General features: G+C 43.1%; 1 protein-coding gene across 7 annotated transcripts in view; it reads right to left on the bottom strand.

The window, feature by feature from the left end:
• Positions 1-17,547, bottom strand: part of AFF2 (ALF transcription elongation factor 2) — a 392,916-nt gene that overhangs the window by 153,706 nt on the left and 221,663 nt on the right. For 5 of the 7 annotated variants that reach the window (XM_081847863.1, XM_081847862.1, XM_081847865.1 and 2 more), the window contains exons 4-8: positions 16,923-16,967; positions 6,598-6,690; positions 2,226-2,318; positions 755-791; positions 473-524 (exon numbers count right to left, since the gene is read on the bottom strand). In XM_081847863.1, coding sequence (XP_081703989.1) covers positions 473-524; positions 755-791; positions 2,226-2,318; positions 6,598-6,690; positions 16,923-16,967 — 320 coding nt within the window. The remainder of the gene's footprint in view (positions 1-472; positions 525-754; positions 792-2,225; positions 2,319-6,597; positions 6,691-16,922; positions 16,968-17,547) is intronic. The other 2 variants (XM_081847864.1, XM_081847868.1) reach the window with 1 other exon arrangement.

Genomic DNA, 17,547 nt, shown 5'->3' with positions numbered 1-17,547 from the left:
ACAGAGGCTAACCAGAAGGAGGGAAAGCTAGAGGATAATCATGCATAGGGAAACTGCAGGCAGCTTCTCCCATAGATGAGCACTTCTTCTTCTTTAAAAATAATTAATTTCCTATAGCGTGCTAGTGTTCCCCTGCACATTGGGGTAGACTCAGATACGGTCATGCTTGGAGTAGACCCATTAACATGCCCAACAATTTCATGGACCTACACTAAGCATTATTAAGTCTGGATTCTGACCATAGTTTATGAATGATCTTGAACGCAGCCTAGATATTGCTGGACTACAACCCCATCAGCTTCAAGTAGCATGACAAACCGGTCAGGGATTATGAGAGTTATAGCCCAGCACTATGTGGAGGGCACCATGTTGGGAAAGGCTGCATTGCACTACATCACGGCAGGAAAACACAGCATCATCACTCAGGCATATTGAAAACTTTTCAAGGAAGAAGGAGAGGGAAATTACTTACGATTTCTGTGGCACTGATTTGGTTGCAACTTTGCCAGCCAGCTCTCCCCATTCTGAAAAGAAAGAAATCACATCCATATAATTGCACTGAATTTAACAGCACTCTCAAGAAAGGCTTAAGTGACATCAAAACTGGTCCACAACACATTAACACAACAGTGTGAATAAACAACATCTATTTCAGCAGCGCACTGATTAATTTTAAACCTGTTGTCTTAATGATACTGTATAGTGGGCAGAAAATGATAACTGATAGTTTCAAATAATATCAGGGAAGACGTACTTTGAACTCCACATCCTGAGGTCAGATGCTGTGGATCCTACAACAAAAGCACACAAAATGTCAACATTAGTTAAGAACTTATGAAGGAAAACCTGTATTTTCTCCTTAGACTAAGGCACCAAAGTGACCTTAATAAACAAAGGAAGCCCCTTACAGTATGTAGTTCTTGCAACAACAATGGCACCAGAGAGAAACATTTGTTCATTTGTACACTCAGAGAAAACTATTGAATTGTAGCCAATTAGGGCCCTTTCTGCACTATGCGTTTAAAGTTATAGCATGGCTTCCCCTAAGAATCAATGGAACTGTAGTTTCATGAGGGTGCTGAGAGTTACTAGGACACCTCTATTACCATCAGGTAGCTATGTGCATCTATGCCTATGAGTTGGATCATGATAAATTAAGGTTGGTTTTTTTTGGACTGGGCAAGTGAACAGGCAATCTTCCTACAGGGCTATGCCTGAGCCACTTGTTTCTGCCAGCGCTGACATATGAACCAACCAAGCCTCTGATATCACCATCAGAGGTCCATCTTTGTAAGCCTCCTCCATGGAAGGCCCAGAGTGTGGCAATACAACGATGGGGATTTTCTACAGTTCAGCTCCCTGGTTGTGGAATGTTCTCCCCAGGTGGGCTTGCCTGGCACCATCATTATATATCTTTAGGTGCCAGGCAAAAACTTTCTTCCAAAACCAGGCCCTTGGTCTTTAACTATCTATGACCTTTCATAAGTGGGCGGGATGTATTTCCTTTCCCCCTTTGTTTTAATGTATCTATGTGGGGTTTCTTGTTGGCTGGCTGGTTGGTTGGTTATAAGTTGCTTTTGGTTGCCCTGGGCAAGATAAAGCAAATAACAAATAACAATAATAATAATGTCCTAGGTGATGGAGCAGAGACAGTGCCAACTTGAAGTTTGAGCCATCTTTGGTCAAGGAAGCAAGATAAGAGTGTTAAGCAGCTTCTGGGCAGGTATAGGATCAAAGAATCATAAAACCACAAGGGTCATCTAATCCCACACCCTGTAATCTAGGAAGCATTTACCCAACCTGGGATTGAACCCATGAGCCTGAGATTAATAGTCTCATGCTCTACTGACTGAGCTATTCCAGGATTTGATAAAGTACCACTTCTGGCAATCTATTGGGCTTGTCCCTGGGATATGATTCAGTGCCCATAACAACCTTCCCAGACAACTACAACACCTCCTGGGACCGGACATCGCCTGTCACACACTTCACCAGGATAACTGGCCTCCAATTCTTCAAACTTCCCCCACCCCTCTTCTGTAGCTGGCCAGCCCTTCCAAGATGTCTCTATGGGGCGCACAACAACATTGTTGATATGCATAATTAAGTTGAATACGTTCAGAGCTGAACTGATGCCAGTGTAGCCAAAACAGTAATCTAATTCAGCTGAACCAACCTATGGTCTTGATGCCCAATCTGCATTTCAAAGTCCACTCTTAACCTACCTGTGCCTTGCCCGAAATGGGAAACTTATTCTGTTCAGCCTTTCCAGGTGTGTGTATAGCAGTAAGTGGTGGAGGCCAGGAATGGGTCATCTCCTAGCAAGAGAACAAAGAAAAATCAGAAGAATGTAGTCCACATTATACCCCCATCTATTTTCTCTGGGTTGTAGCCAATGCAAGTTCTACTCAGAGCAGAACCACTGAAATTCATTGCCATGGCTACCTTAAGTTCATTAATTCCAAAGGATCTATGGTGAGTAGAACTTTGTTGGCTACAGCCTTCTTTTTTGCTTATGATTTAATGAGCATTCAGAAAGACATTGACCATTTAAAATATATTTAAAGTACAATGATACCACTTCAAATAGTCATGGCTTCCCAAAAATAAGTTTATTAAGGATTCTGAGTGTTGTTAGGAGGCCCCTGTTTCCCTCCTAGAGCTACTATTCCCAGAGTTCCCTGTGAAGAGGGATTGTCTGTTAAATCACTTAGTGGATTGTAGCTCTGTGTGGGGAATGGGGTGTCAAGATTTTCACCCCTCAGTGTAATGATTTCAGAACAACCATACTGGATAAGAAGAGTAATATTCAATGTTCATCCTCATTTTCTCCAGTGAAATACTTATTCCCAACACAGAAGCTCACCCTTGTTCTAAGTTAGCAATACAGCTGGACCTGATACACACTTCCGAAACACTGATAGGGAATAATCAAGGTTTCTTCATTCACTTATTTGTGGAAAGAATTAAATGTCCAAGATTGGAAGGATTTGAAAAAATCTCTGAGTATCACAGAAGTAACAGAAATGTTTTAAAGTGGGGTGTAATGGAAGTTCAGAAAATCAAACCAGGGTTTACTTCCATGTGGTTTGGACAGAGTCATGTTAGCTATTGGAAAGGGTGCAGAGTTTATGCACTGAAAGAAAAGGGATTAAATGACAGTTAAGTGGGTATAGTTTTGTTGGCTTCAGAGTTGCTTTGGCCCTAAGGATGTATCTGCTTATCAAAGTGTACTCTTTCGTGGAAAAATTATTTAAATATTGTTTTAATTGACACAGTGTGTTTTCTTATAAGGGCTAGGCACGCACACTTCTCCAGCCAAGGCTCCTCCTCCTTTTTCTCTCCCCCCCTCCAACCATCCTTTTAAACTAGCTGTACATGCCCTGAGGTAAGGAACTGAGAAGGATAACATACAGAAGATGCTTAATGAATAGCTAGGGAAAAAGAAGCAACAGCAGCATAATTTGTCTGCAAGGCTGTAGGGTTAATGGTTCCTACAGTGCTCAGAAGGACTGGAGAGAATTAGCAGGAGGCTCATGTAATTCTGCAAGGCAGGTTTGTGAAGCGGTTGCTGCAGGAGGAACTCCCGTCTACAAGTAAGAAACGCCAAGAAACTTTCAGTAAATGAGCCCAAGGAATTTGGACTAGAATCAATTGCTCTCTTTTCAAATGATTGGTTGTCTTAAAAGGAGGCTGGCTAGGTTGATAGTGGGTAGATCTATCGTGAGCTGAGAGGCCATCAGTAGTTGCTGGCAGCGTGGTTTGGTGAAGGTGGGGCTTCCCAACACCATGCATCACTACCACTTATGGAAAGAGAGAGGGGCAAGGTAGCAGTGGAGCTTGCATGGTGTGTGTGCAGCTTTTGGAGCATTGGATTGGCCCCGATGCTGTGCTTGCACCATTCTGAGCTCCCTTCTGCCTTCTCCCCTCTCTCCTGGTAAGCAGAAGTGATGCATGGCATTAGGAAACTGGGAGAGCAGCCCAGCATCAGCCCCACTGCCCCACCAGCTGCCACTGTAGGCAATAGTATCTAAATAGAACTTCCATGTTCAGATGGAACAAAAGCAATTTTGGGGAATAAAAATATGAGTAGGGTTATTGCCTTTGACTTCATATCTCACTTGCAAGTTTCTCAGGTGTTAAGAGTTTGCCCTAAAGCTATCAGGGCTTTTTCTCAGTCTCGGGGGAAGCAGTTAAATCAGAATTGAAGACATAATTGCCAATATTGTGCTTTGCTGAATCTGAGCTGCCTTAAATCTGTGATGTGTTATTTGTATATTATGCAATTTGAGTGGAGGAGCCTTTCCTAGATGGTGGCCTCGATGTTTATCTCCTCACCTCTGGAGGGCCAGATTTAACAGTGGGGTTCCCAAATGCCAATCACCTGACATCACAGTGACATCAGGGGATGGCACACTTTAAAGGCTCAGGGCTTCAGAGTGCAGGATGGGGCTGTTTGAAAGCCTTTTTGCAAACCATCCTATGCTGCTCTTTAAACCTCTGATCTTTTGGGTGTGGAGTTCCATTATGCAAGGGTAAATCCAATGGAACAAATTGCTTAGCATTGCACTGGACAAAAGTCACAGGGTTGTATCAAACATAAATCATACTCAAGAGTAGACCCATTAGCCATGCCCATTATTTTCAATGGCTCTACTCTGAGTTGGGCTAACATGAGATGCAACCCATAAAATTCCAGCTTACCAATGGAGCAGCAACACATATATAAAGCTGCATCAAAGGACAGGAGGAGGAAAGCTAATTTTTTTTTTTAAAAAAAGAACTACTAATACTAAGTAAGATATAATTTTATCTCTGAAAATTTTAAAACCCTGGCAGGGTTCTTTCCACAAAACAAAACAAAACCGTCCTGCCGCTTCTTGTTCTGCATGGGTGGTTTTTTAAGGGGTATGTGATAATTTGTTCCATCCATCTCAAGAAGTACAAACAAATTAAGAAACAAACAAAAATACCCTACCACATAGGCTTCCCTTAAAAATAGCCAACACTTGGGCTTTGCTCCAAGAAGAGAATGTAATTACAATTTGCAATTGTCAGACAAGGCGGGAAATATCCAAAGGCATTTATTTGCATGTATGTATGTATGCATGTATGTTCAGACTGTTTCCATTTCACGGTGTAATCAATTCCAATTCCATACACAAAACTTAGCTGACAGTTGCAAAACAGATTGATGCACAAATGGGAGCAAGGTTGATGCAAATGTTTGGGACATCAGCGGCAGGCATCCACTTCCCAACATTGACTCTGCATTTTCTGCCCCTGTCTGGAGATCCTTATTGAGACCTTGTGGAATTGACAGCCATGTGTTGTTTTTCATGCCATTCTGTGATCATTCAGAACCCAAAGCATGCTGGGCCCTTTCAAAAGACTACAGATAATTGCAAATGAAAAATGTAGAACAATTGCCATTGTAAAACTACTGATATCACAATGCCATTATACAGGTTATGGTGCAACTGCATTTGGAATTATTGTGTGCAGTTCTGGTTGTCTCCCCTCAAAAAGGATATTGTAGGGTGGGGAAAGGTTCAGAAGAAGGCAACCAAAAAGGAGGAAGAGGCAACCAAAATGAACAAGGGGATGGTGGAGCTACTCCCTTGCAAGGAAATGTTGTAGTGTATGGAGAAAGTGCTGTTGTATGCCAGGTTGCAATTTATGTGGCAAGCAAGTTGGAGAAATTTGGCAGGATCTTCTGTACAGGGAAAATAAATGGAAGAATCCATTGCAAAGGCTCTCTTCAGCACAACACAGCCCTGTGCATCCACCTAATGGTCTTGAGTTTATAATTTAGTATCCCGTTTTAATGAAATGCATTCATGGCTTATACAAAGCAAGTTAGAATTAAACCAAGGAAATGGAGAATTCAGGCTCTGAATCCTCCTATGTGCTAAATTGAGTGCTAATGTGCCACTGGCTGGGATTGATGTGTTTAAATCCTTGAGGATTTTGGCTGGACTCATCTTGGGCCTTTTGCAAAGATGCAGATTAGTGACGGACTCCAGTGGTTTGGAGGCTTAGTGCATAAAGTAGAACTAAATGGTTTCAGGAATAATTCCACAAACAGGCACTGTGACAGTTTAGTTTTGTCCTTTAGAGAAACCAGAGAAGTTTCTTTTTGGTGCTTTGGAAATCAGTGCTTCTGAAATGAAATGCACTCCATGAAATGTTTATCCTACTGAATCTAGCATCACGAAGGGCTCTATATCCACAAATTCTCTGCTGAGGGAGTTCTTCCCGGAGAAAGGGTGGATGGCTCAGGTTATTTCTGTTCTGTGTCACTTTATATGTGGTCTGTTATAGGTCTCCTTTGATCTGTTTTCTGCACACAGACACACACACAAAAAAACATATCATGCACAATGTCACATTAAAATTGTGTGCATTTCCACTCAAAGTATGTATTTTACATGTATTCTTTACATAAAATGCATTTTTGTAAGCTTTTCAATGCATTTCCCCCTAAATTGTGTATTTTTGTATGCATTTCTACAGCATATTTTGACCAGAGAGAGACCAGAGAGCCCCAATGAGTATGACCCCAAGACTTCAGATGGGGTTCTCTCTCAGCCCTACCTGAAGATGCTGAGGACTGAACCTGGGACATTCTGTATGCATATCAGATGCTGTACCACTGTGCCATGGCCCTTCCCCATGTTCCTTATGTTCCTAAGAAAGGAGGAATATAAATGTAACAAATAAATATTTGCAAATAAATCTAATTTTGTGAGCATCAGTTCAAGTCATTCCTTCTTTATTGGCTTTTCCTCCCTGAAGGTTGAATGTTTGGAGCAACTGTACCCCAGAAGATGACTCAGAAACTTCAGGTGGTTCAAAATGAAGTAGTTAGATTACTGGCTGAGGCTCCCTCCAGATCTCATATAACCCCTGTTTTAAAACAGCTGCACAGCTTGCCAGTTCATTTCTAGGCCCAGTTCAAGGTGCTCATGTTATTTTTAAAGCCCTATAAGACTCAGGCCCCAAATATCTGAAAGAGTGCCTCTTTCCCCACAAGACCGAATTGGGGGCTAAGATTAGCAGAGAGTGCTCCATTGGTTGATCCACCTCTGAAGCTCAGGGTGTGGTGGACAAGGAAAGGACAAGGAAAGGCAGCCCCTAAGTTGTGGAACTCCCTTCACACAGAGGTATATCTGGCACCTTCATTCATACAGCTTTTGGCAAATGCTGAAGAGGCACTTCTTTACCCTAGCTCTTAACACCTGAGATGTATGCTTCAGGACCTATCTAAAAACAAGTTTTAAATATTTTTTTAAAATATTGTGCTTTAATTGTTGCAACCCACCTTGGGACCTTAAGGTGAAAGGTGGTTAATAAATTGAAATGATAATAATGATGGTGAAAATGGTCTGATTGCATCCCACATTAATATTACCTCCCGGCAATGGCAACACACACTGCATTGTGGGTGATAATGATTATGGGATTCTAGCCTAGGAATACTCAGGCAAAAGAAGACAGTTCAGGGCGTTCAAGAGCAAGCTCACAATTTCTCAATGGTGTTATGAAATACAAATGATGCGGGAATCCTCAAGGTTCTCCTTGTCCATACTCCCTAAAAGCTACAACCTTCAGAAATATCTAGGGGATGGAGAAACTCACCTAAGAGAAAAGGTCACAGCATTTGGGGGGTTCTTAATTTAGAGAAAAGACAAGCAATAAGAGACGTGATAAATGTGTTTAAAAGTATGCACAGAGTGGAGGAAACAGATAGAGAAAAGTTTGCTCCCTCTCTCATAACACCAGAACTCATGGAAGTTAAATGAAATGTTGGAACAGGACAGACAAAATAAAGCACTACTTCATAGTTAAGCTATGGATCTCATTCCTCCTACAGGAGAGTGTGATGGCCACTAACTTGGATGGCTTTAAAAGAGGCTTCCCCAGATTCATGGAGGTTAAGGCTATCAGTGGCTACTAGTCATGGTGGCTATTCTATGCCTCCACAGTCAGATGCATCATTCCTCTGAATACCAGTTGTTGGGAATCAAAAGTCAGGAGAATGTTGTTGTGTTTAGGTCCTGCTTGTGTGCTTCCCTTAGACATCTGTGAAAACAAGATGCTGGACTACATGGGCCATTGCCCTGATCAAGTGGGACTTGTCCTATGTTCTAAAGTCACACAGGTAAAAACCCTTCACCGTCTTCTCTTAAGTACAGTGGTACCTTGCAAGACGAATGCCTCGTAAGACGAAAAACTCGCAAAACGAAAGAGTTTTTCATTTTTTTAGTTGCTTCACAAGACGGATTTCCCTATGGGCTTGCTTCACAAGACGAAAACGTTTTGCAAGTTTGTTTCCTTTGTCTTGCAATTTTTTTCCTTTTTCTTAAAACCGTGCATTCACTTCGAGGAGCAACTCATAGCACGCGGTGTGGTAGCCTTTTTTGAGGTTTTTGAAGACTTTGGTGATTTTTGAAGCTTTTCCAAAGTCCGTGCTTCGCAAGACGAAAAAATCGCAAGACGAAAAAACTCGTGGAACGAATTAATTTTGTCTTGCGAGGCACCACTGTATCAGGTTTTTCAGCCAGGGCAAGCCAAGAGGCCACAAAAGACTGTTGCAGAGAAATTCAGGAAAGCTTTGAGAACCCTGACTTTTTTTTCTTCCTTCCTTTCTTTTAAAGAACAGATCTTAATTATTACTACAGCATGCATTGCCTTTGTTGCCTCCAGCTGGTCATCAAACACTAGCAGGCTGTTCATTAGCAACAGTTTATCAGGGGGTCACACAGAAAAAGCTGGATAGACGCCCATGTAAAGACCACCCAGAAGAACCGTGATTACTACACTAGTTAGCCCTAAGCAGTGAATGTTATTCATAACTCCTGCAAGTGTCAAGCAGTAACAATTACCAGTTATCATACAAAGCGGAACTGGAGTAAACCTGCCAAAGAACACTGTTTCCCCCCTCCTACCCACAGTGCAACATGCAATTTATTATCAAGTCCCAGCAATTACAAAATGGAGTTGTTGATCTCGCTTTGCTGGAGAGATACAAAGGCTAGACTTGGTAATGTAGCAATCTCTTTCTCTTTCTTACAAGGATAACTCATGTTCATGTTCAGAGAGAGAGAGAGAGAGAGAGAGAGAGAGAGAGAGAGAGAGATGCCCTAAAATGACAACTCCACACTGGCAAAAGGAGACAGAACAACGCATTTAGCAAAATCCCCCAGCCCGTCTTTTCAAAGAGCAACAGTCAGTAGAACTGCTTCTGAGGACTACTCTCCCTTTTCAGACGCAATCGCTTCCTTGTAGTGCTCACTTATCACATTAAGAAAAATGGTAATGAAGGGATCATGACAACTTCTTTTTGAAAGTGACAAAGGCAGAATTGCTCAGGCGAAGAAATAAGGAAGAATGATCACTACTTTCTTGGAGAGAGGCCTCCAGTGAGCAACTCAAGAGTACTGCTCACTTTCTGTCGTTACTTGAAAGCCGGGGAAAGAGAAAAAGTGGCAGGCAGCTCCAGGTTTACATCTGAGCAGAGCACCTGCGCTTCAAGGGATCTTAATACCATTCTCCCCTCAGGGCTTCCCACAGCATCACATTTCCTGTTTCTTAGGGCACACTGCCTTCAAAGGTGTTTCAAGTGCACACCTAGATCATGCCTAGAAGGGCCTCCTAATTTTGCCTATGAGGCTGTTTTTTCCAAGTCCCACCCTCCTGCCCTACCCTGACATTCTATGGGACAGATAAAGAAGTGAGGTAAGCATCAATCAGCTGACCAGTGCTTACAGCAAAACCCACAGGAAATGATGCCTTTGCCCATATGGTTTGATTTCAAAGCACACAGGCAAAGGAAAATGCTTCAGCTGACATCATGGTGACATCAGATGACTAGCAGTTTTTAAGCCTCACTCATCTGTCAGTGTGGTCAACACAGGTTAGAAGACAGCAGGATCTAGTAATTTGTGTAGTACCTAGTCTATTGTACAAATGCTCTACCTACTTTTGCCTCTGGCACCACCTACTACTGGTATGTGGCCCTTAGGATATTGCTTGGAAGGGAATATGGCCCTTGGGCTGGGAAAAAAATTCCTAAGTCCCTGTAGCTCTCCTGCCAAACTTCACAAAAGCAGAATTCATGCCAGGAATGTGGTTCCAGTCACTGTTCATTGATTGAAAATTCTAGCTGCCATATTGAAAACTGCCCCATGTTTGCCACATGTTCATTCTGGGCCAGTCTGGTTCCCAATACCTCAAGGGTTACCATTTTCCAGCTGAGCATACTTGCTGACTGAGTTCTAGTCAACAGACTTGGTTGTCTTTGGAACAAGAAGAACAGTAAACGCTTGGTGTAGGGATCTCAGTGTGGCTGCTCAGAGACATGGTTGAAACCTACAACAGTTTATCAGATATTCTTATAACCAAGATTTTCTTGTGTTGAGATAGGATTTCTTTAGGCTACTTGATCTGTATTTGTTCTCAAGTTATTGCTGCAAACCACTTTGAGCAACTGGAAAAGGGAAAAGTGATATATACATTTAAAAACAAAACAAAGTAAATGTGTTTCTCAGGTTCATGCTGGCCCTTTCTGACAACAACAGCAAAATGGCTGGGCATATTCTCTCCTCTCCAGTCAATTCCCCACATGCCTTCAGGGGAAGCATAACATCAAAGGTGTTATTTACTCTAGGTCTGGTCTCATGCTATTTTAAAGTAATGGCTAGTGGGCCTTTGAGTTTTGCCAACCAGCCTGCAGAGTATGTTCTGTCAATAAGCAATGCAAGGATGTAATCTACAGTGATGAAGAAGTGTTCCTATTAAAAGTAAAACTGGCAAGGAATCTTGAATCAGAGAGTCAAGACAAATGTGCTCCCCAAAAACTCAGTTATAGAAAACAATACTTTCCTGACCAATCCCTAATTTTTGTTGGGGATAAGAGCATTCCCCATTGCTGATAGGCACCATCACACAGTTTCAGTTAGTTTTTAAAAACATCTGCTCTGTATGATGTGCAGACCACACATGGTTTGCCAGCTAACATCTACATATCTTTAAATGTATTGCTCCTTGTAAAATATCTTTGCTTCTGGACTTAGACTTTATATATAGGAAGTCTTGGCCCAAAGCTGATAAGGAATAGAAAACAGAGGTCTCTAGTTAATTTATACTTCTTTTGATTGAGGGATTGTTGACCAAAAATCAAATGCTTAAAAGGGGGGGGGGGAAACAAACCCCTCTCTAGCAGCTTCAGTCTGGAGGTACATGCTGTAGAATATGTAGGGGTGTTGCTAGAAAGGTCACAGGTTCAGTCCCCAGCATCTCCAGTTCAAAGGCTCAAAAAGCAAGTGAGGTGCCTCTAAGATACATTTTTTAGGAGCCACAGGATTGCATTCCAAATTTTCTCTCCCTCTCTCTCTCTCTCTCTCTTTCATGCAAAGAAGCTGAGCCAGTCTTGATGTGGACTTTTACTAGCCTTTACATCTCAATTTCCACTGCTGATTTGTCTAACATATTGGGGATATCGAAAATATTGCCGAGCAAATGAAACTGGGCCAGATTTATGATGCCTCGCTGAGATCTACTTATGTGACCCTGATGCTGCATTGTCTTAAGCTCTGCATCCTCATCGTCTCCACACCTGTACAAATGATTAGTGTTTGACACAGAATATAAATTTTCTGGGACAGATTCCATCCCCCTCAACGTCTAATTATTGCACAGCTGGGAACACGCAGCATATGTAAAACAAGGGAGATGCGGCCAAAGGGCAATTTTCCTGTGTCAGGGAATCCTCTGGCAGCACAAAAATTGCCAAGCTAGACAGATCAGTTTCTACTCCAGTCCTTGCCTCACCCAGCCCACAAGAGAAGATTACTCAAATAAATCCATAGATGTTAGGATAAATTGCCTCTTAAGACAAGGGGTTGTACTCAGCCGAGTCCTACTCAGAGTAAACCCACTGAAATTAATGGGTCTATGTTAGTCATGTTTATTAATTTCAGTGGGTTTGTTCTGAGTAGGACTAGTGATGGATATAACCCTGGATGGGGAATTGGTGGACCTGGTGCCCACACATTGTTGGACTACAATTTTCACCATACCTGATAACTACTGGCCATGCTCAATGAAGCTGATAGGAGTTGGAGTCCAACAACATCCAGAGGGCTACAGACTCTCCATGCCTGCACTACATATGTCATTGATGGGTCATGCTTTCCATTAATTCTGTCTCCTTTCTGCACAAACAATAAAACATATTTTCCAAGACAGCCAGCCAGCCAGGCAGAAGTCTCAAGCCAACAGCACAGGGAAGGAGAATATGTGACCTTCCACATGTTGCTGGACTACATCTCCCATCATCCCTGAACTTTGGGGCAAGAAATCTAATTGCGTGCCAAGGCCCAGTGCCCCGCAGTACCCTGCTGAATAATAAACACACTGACACGAGTGTTTAGGATTATGGGCTAAAACAGGCCATAACTTTCTTGGCTGCAGATGTGAGCAGTTTGGTTTAGGCATTGGGTGAAGCCAGGCTATATCTTGACTCCTGCCTGTCTGCAGGGAGTCACACTAAGGGTAAACCACCGACAGAGGGAGCCCTATGACTTACATCAAATAAGAGCACCCTGGAGGGTCCCCGTTGGGGTCATGGCATGGCCCTAGCCCACGTCCAGGTTTTGGCCAGGATCCACACCCCTGGATCCCTTTAACAGGATACCCTTAATGAGGAGGGGCAGGCAGAGGCTACAACCCACCTCCATTTAAAAAAGGCTTACCCAATGCCTAACCTTACAAAGTTGTGGCGATTGCTACTAGGTAGGCGAAAACCAAATGGCATGTGCCAATTCACCAAGTGGAAAAATTCGTACCCAGCCCCAACAACAAGGCGGCTGACATTTGTCTATAGCAAGGTTATGCCATAACAAAGCTTTAAAAAGAGGGCATGTGGGTAGGGAGATCTGGCAAGGAGGCAAGAGAGGGAACCCCCCAGCCGCACCACTGTTTAAATTACCCACAGCCCCTCCTCCTGCTGGCAAAGGTTGGCTGGGCAGGGGTCACACGGCCGGGGCAGACGTGGAGGGGACATCGATCCCCACCCTTGAGCTGGGTCACTACAGTGGCCCAGATGCCTGGCCACAATGCTGCCCACTACGAAAGGTTAGAGGTCCTAACAAACACATATTAATTTCAGAACAACACAAAGCCAGCAGCAGAAATTCACTAAACCTTTGCCAAAACAGAGAACTCCAGGGGGATAGGTCAGAACAATGAAATGGTCTCCCATCCATCCATCCATCCATCCTATTTGTAACTTGCCTTTCTGTCACTGAGGTTTCCAAGGCAGCTTATGAATATGTTTGGATAAAAGTTTTTCATAACTGTGGTCCCCCCGCCCCGCTAATGACCCACCCATGTGTTGAAAGAACATGTGAGGGGGCTGCAGCATGGACAGGCTAACAATGCCACATGCTGCGGCCGCATCCTCTGCTGTCTGCATGTTTACCTGGAGTAAGAAAAGGCTCTACATAAGTACAGATTATGCATGCAGAGTCACAGTGTTGCTATGCTGCCTCACTTTCCTTTCCTTTGCTTCCTTTTGCCTCCCAACATGGCAGGAGCTTCCTTAGGGGCTCCTTCAACTCTTGAGGTGCCCTTTTGTGGGCTTCCCTGATGGCATATGGCAGTGGCAGCAGCAGCAACCCTCCCAAGAGCACCCAAGACTTGCTGCTGCCATTTAAATGTATCAACCTGCCCAGAGTGTCCATCTTGCTCTGGGGCATGGTTGTGATGGGGATTTAATTGCCAGGCCTTGCTGTTATGGTGCTTATCAAATTGCTGTGTAATGACAGCCCAAGACAGGCATTGTCAGTTGACCCTTTCAGGGCCCTGAGTCCTTGGCAGCTGCCCTAGAGTGCCAGGAACTGACACCATTTCTATTCTAGCTCTAAAAATATTTGCCAAAGAGTTCTCCCTAGCACTGGTGCTAAGCCTTAGGTAGAGACAAGGTGAGGAGCCTGGGGCATTGAAGATCCAGGAAACCACCACCCGCTGCCCTTACCATAATGCCCATATAGTCCTTCCAAATGCCATGGGCCAATTGGACATCACAATACAAGGCTCTCATTCTCTCTGACTTGCACCATGCAAGGCAGTAGTGCAAAGACCTGAAGTCTCCCGTCTGTAGCCCTGGCTGCTCCTGGCATATGGGTTGATTTATCTACTCTTCTGTTGGAAAGTGCCCATTCTTACTCATTCTTCAGACAGCAAAAGGGCTAGGTTGCTAAGTTACTGATATTTGACATCACATCCTTCCCAAGGTGTTCCTACATTTGACAGGCTTGCATGATTTACTATGCTGGGTGGCTTGCTGTTCCCAGGCCCAATGACGTCCGTAAAGTCACTTGAAATTCAGATCATCTCCTCTCCTGCCCCCCTACCCGACCTCTTCCCAGCAAAACCTCTGGATTCTACGAGAAAATATTGAAATGGCTTGTGAGCAGCCCTGCTAGACACTGTGCCGGTGTGTTTCAAAATGCAATCAGCACCCTCATCTTATGCAGTTTTCCAGCATCTCTTTTTTTAATATAAGTCAGAAGAGGAAACAATGAATAGGGTGACAAGGAAGGTGGGGATGTTGGGATAAACCTATTAGTGGGCTAATTTTGCTTTGTGAACAAGTCACCTCAGCTATGGCTGGTACATATTAAGTCGATTAGCGCTTTTTCAAATGCTACGAGAAAGGTAATACCGCATATAATTTACTCAGTCAAGGGCATTTTCACCTGCTGATCAATTTACATATTCTCCAATGTCATTAGATTGAATCCAGTCATCAGAAGGAGAGAGGAGAGAATAAATTACAGCCTTTTGTTCATTTAACTCAAGTCATTTTACTCTAATTATCGGCAGGTTTTGTTTTTGCTCAAGACTACAGAGCTTTTAATTAATATCACACCTGTCCAGCTATTTATTCAAATGTTCAAAAGCTGAATGTGTGTTCCTAACTTAGAGTAGTGCTGTTCTTGGAGTGGGTATCTGTTGAGACACTAGGGGAGTTCCCAGACTGCAGCTGTTTTGACATGGGGTCCAATCACACACCAACAAATTCAGGCTGTGCAATTGTAGCGGATTGGTAAATCCAGATTGGACTTTTTGCAATAAGGAAAGTGGCAGGGAAATGCCATGGAAAGTGTGAGAGAAAACCTGCTCTGGTGCAACATCCTCTAACCTCACCAACAAACCAATCAGAACAAACCAAGAGGAAGTCCACACTCATAATTGCCTTTCACTTCACAGCCTCCTCCACTCTCATTGGAACTGTTTCTCAGTACTGGATGGCAAAGGGGTGAGCACAATATTTAACATGTGGATCTCTTGCACTGGATGGAAAGGTCATTTGTGAAACTATGCATGGTGTGGAAAAAGTAGATAGAGAAAAAAATGTCTTCTCCCTTTGTTATAACCCTAGAACTTACAGGCATCCTATGAAGTTGAACGCTGGAAGATCAAGGATAGATAGAAGAAAGTACTCGTTCACACTCCGCATAGTCAAGGAGGCAGGAGGATAAGTCTATTGATGGCTACCAAGCATGATGGCTATGTTCTATTTCCCCTGTCACAAGCAGCATGCCTCTGACTATCAGTTGCTAGGAATCACAAGTGGGGAAGAATGCCGTTGCGCTCATGCTTAGCTTGCTGGCTCCCCAACGTTCTTGGGTGGCCACTGTGAGAACAGGATGCTAGACAAGATGGGGCATTGGTTGATCCAGCAGGCTTGTCTTATGTTGTTTAGAGTTTTCTGAAGTGACATAAATACTTTTTTTGATGATGAACAGTATACATGTGGTGTCTCTACGTGTTGTAGCCTCCACCTGGTGGAGCCATTTCCCCAGAGGCCTCTATTTGGGGGTAGTAAATGGTTCTTTGGGCTGGCTTAAATTTGTCAAAATGTGTGTCTGGTGTTGGGCTGGACAGATTGCTGTGAACAGTAGAACAGGTGTGGGGAACCTTTGGGTCTCTGGAGGTTGCCGAACTACAACTCCCATCAGCCCCAGCAACCATAGCCAATGGCAAGGGATAATATGCCATCAATATTTGGGGGCTGAAAGGTTCAGCAACAACTGGAGGTCTAAAGGTTCGCCATCACTGCCATGAATGTTCCTGCACTAGATTTCAAGGCCCCAAACCGAGACTTTCCAAGTAGGAGAATTAGTGGAATGGAATGGAGAATGTATGGACATCTTCCCTTGCAGTCTCTTATGATGGAGAAGATGGACTTTCCTCTAGGACATGACCATGGTATATACGTCGTTATTATCCAAAGACACTTTTTGTCCATGCTGATTTTCCAAAATGCACAGTTGGGCAATACCATTCCTAGGACCATGCAAAATGTCACAAAATAGTGAGCAAGTTTCAACAACTCAGTAACCCTATATTAGGCAAGATGTTACACAAAACAGAGGCTGGGGACACAAGGGGAAAATCCTGCCTGATCGCCCGCCTCCTCCTCCCAACTGTGTTTTAGCTACATGAGGATACAGAGGAGAATGAGTTTGCTTTTAGTATGTAGGATTTATTATATGTGCACGCCACCTTTCTTCCATAGAGCATCAATGGTTGCATCCAATGCTAGTCACCCTAAGAGTAAACCCATTGAAATTAATGGACCTAAGTTAGTCATGCAAAATAATTTGAATTGGTCTACCCTGAGTAGGACTAGCAGTGACTTCAATTTGATGTATTTGTTTATTTTTACTTCCCTTCCAACCCATTAGATTAGTCTGAGGGAGATGGATTGGGCTCAAAATCACTCAGTAACCTTCATGCATGAACAGAGATTTGCACCAGATCTAAGTTCGCAACAGTATCAGCTGCCCCCCCCCCCCCCGCGCTCCACAGGTTTTCAAGTGATAACAGATGGAAACATTTCAACTTACCCGCAATATGTCATCCACACAATTGGACTCACTGAGAAGGTTGACCTAGAAGGGGAGAAATGAATTATTCTTGTTATTACTATTATTAAATGTATTACCCTCCACTCACCCATAGGTTCCTGGACAGGTTACAACCATTTAAAATTCAGCAGGCTGTCAATGTGAAAGCAAACAAACTTTGAATTGTGCCAATGGAGCTGTTGCAACAAGGGAGTTGTATATTCCCTATAACCAGCTCTCGTCAACAATCTGGTTGAAATATTTGAAGTAAAAAATATCCACAAAAATGGATAAGAGAAGAATAGACTTTAGTAATGTAACAAACTTAATTTTCTACTTCCAAGTCAACTTTGTAAATTGAAGCAGTGCAAGAGAAGTGTTGCATTATTATAATTGCTTTTGGATGGCAATGGTGGTGAGATTATATTAATTGCCCCTGGTTGAGGCTGTAAAATAGCTGAAGAAGTCCTTCTTTGCTACAATGCATAACTTAAAAAGCTAAAGAAGTCTGGATTTCAACAGGATTTTTACTACCTCCTCTTTAGTTACATTTCTAATTAAACCACTTTGATCTATTGATGCAAAGAGACACTGCTAAATGTATTCACTATTGAGGTCTCTAGCC

This window comes from Podarcis erhardii (genome assembly GCF_964252035.2).
Source record: "Podarcis erhardii genome assembly, chromosome: Z".
NCBI classification, from domain to species: Eukaryota; Metazoa; Chordata; class Lepidosauria; order Squamata; family Lacertidae; genus Podarcis; species Podarcis erhardii.
The sequence above is the reverse complement of the archived record's forward strand: the minus strand, read 5'-3'. Positions and strand labels throughout refer to the sequence as shown.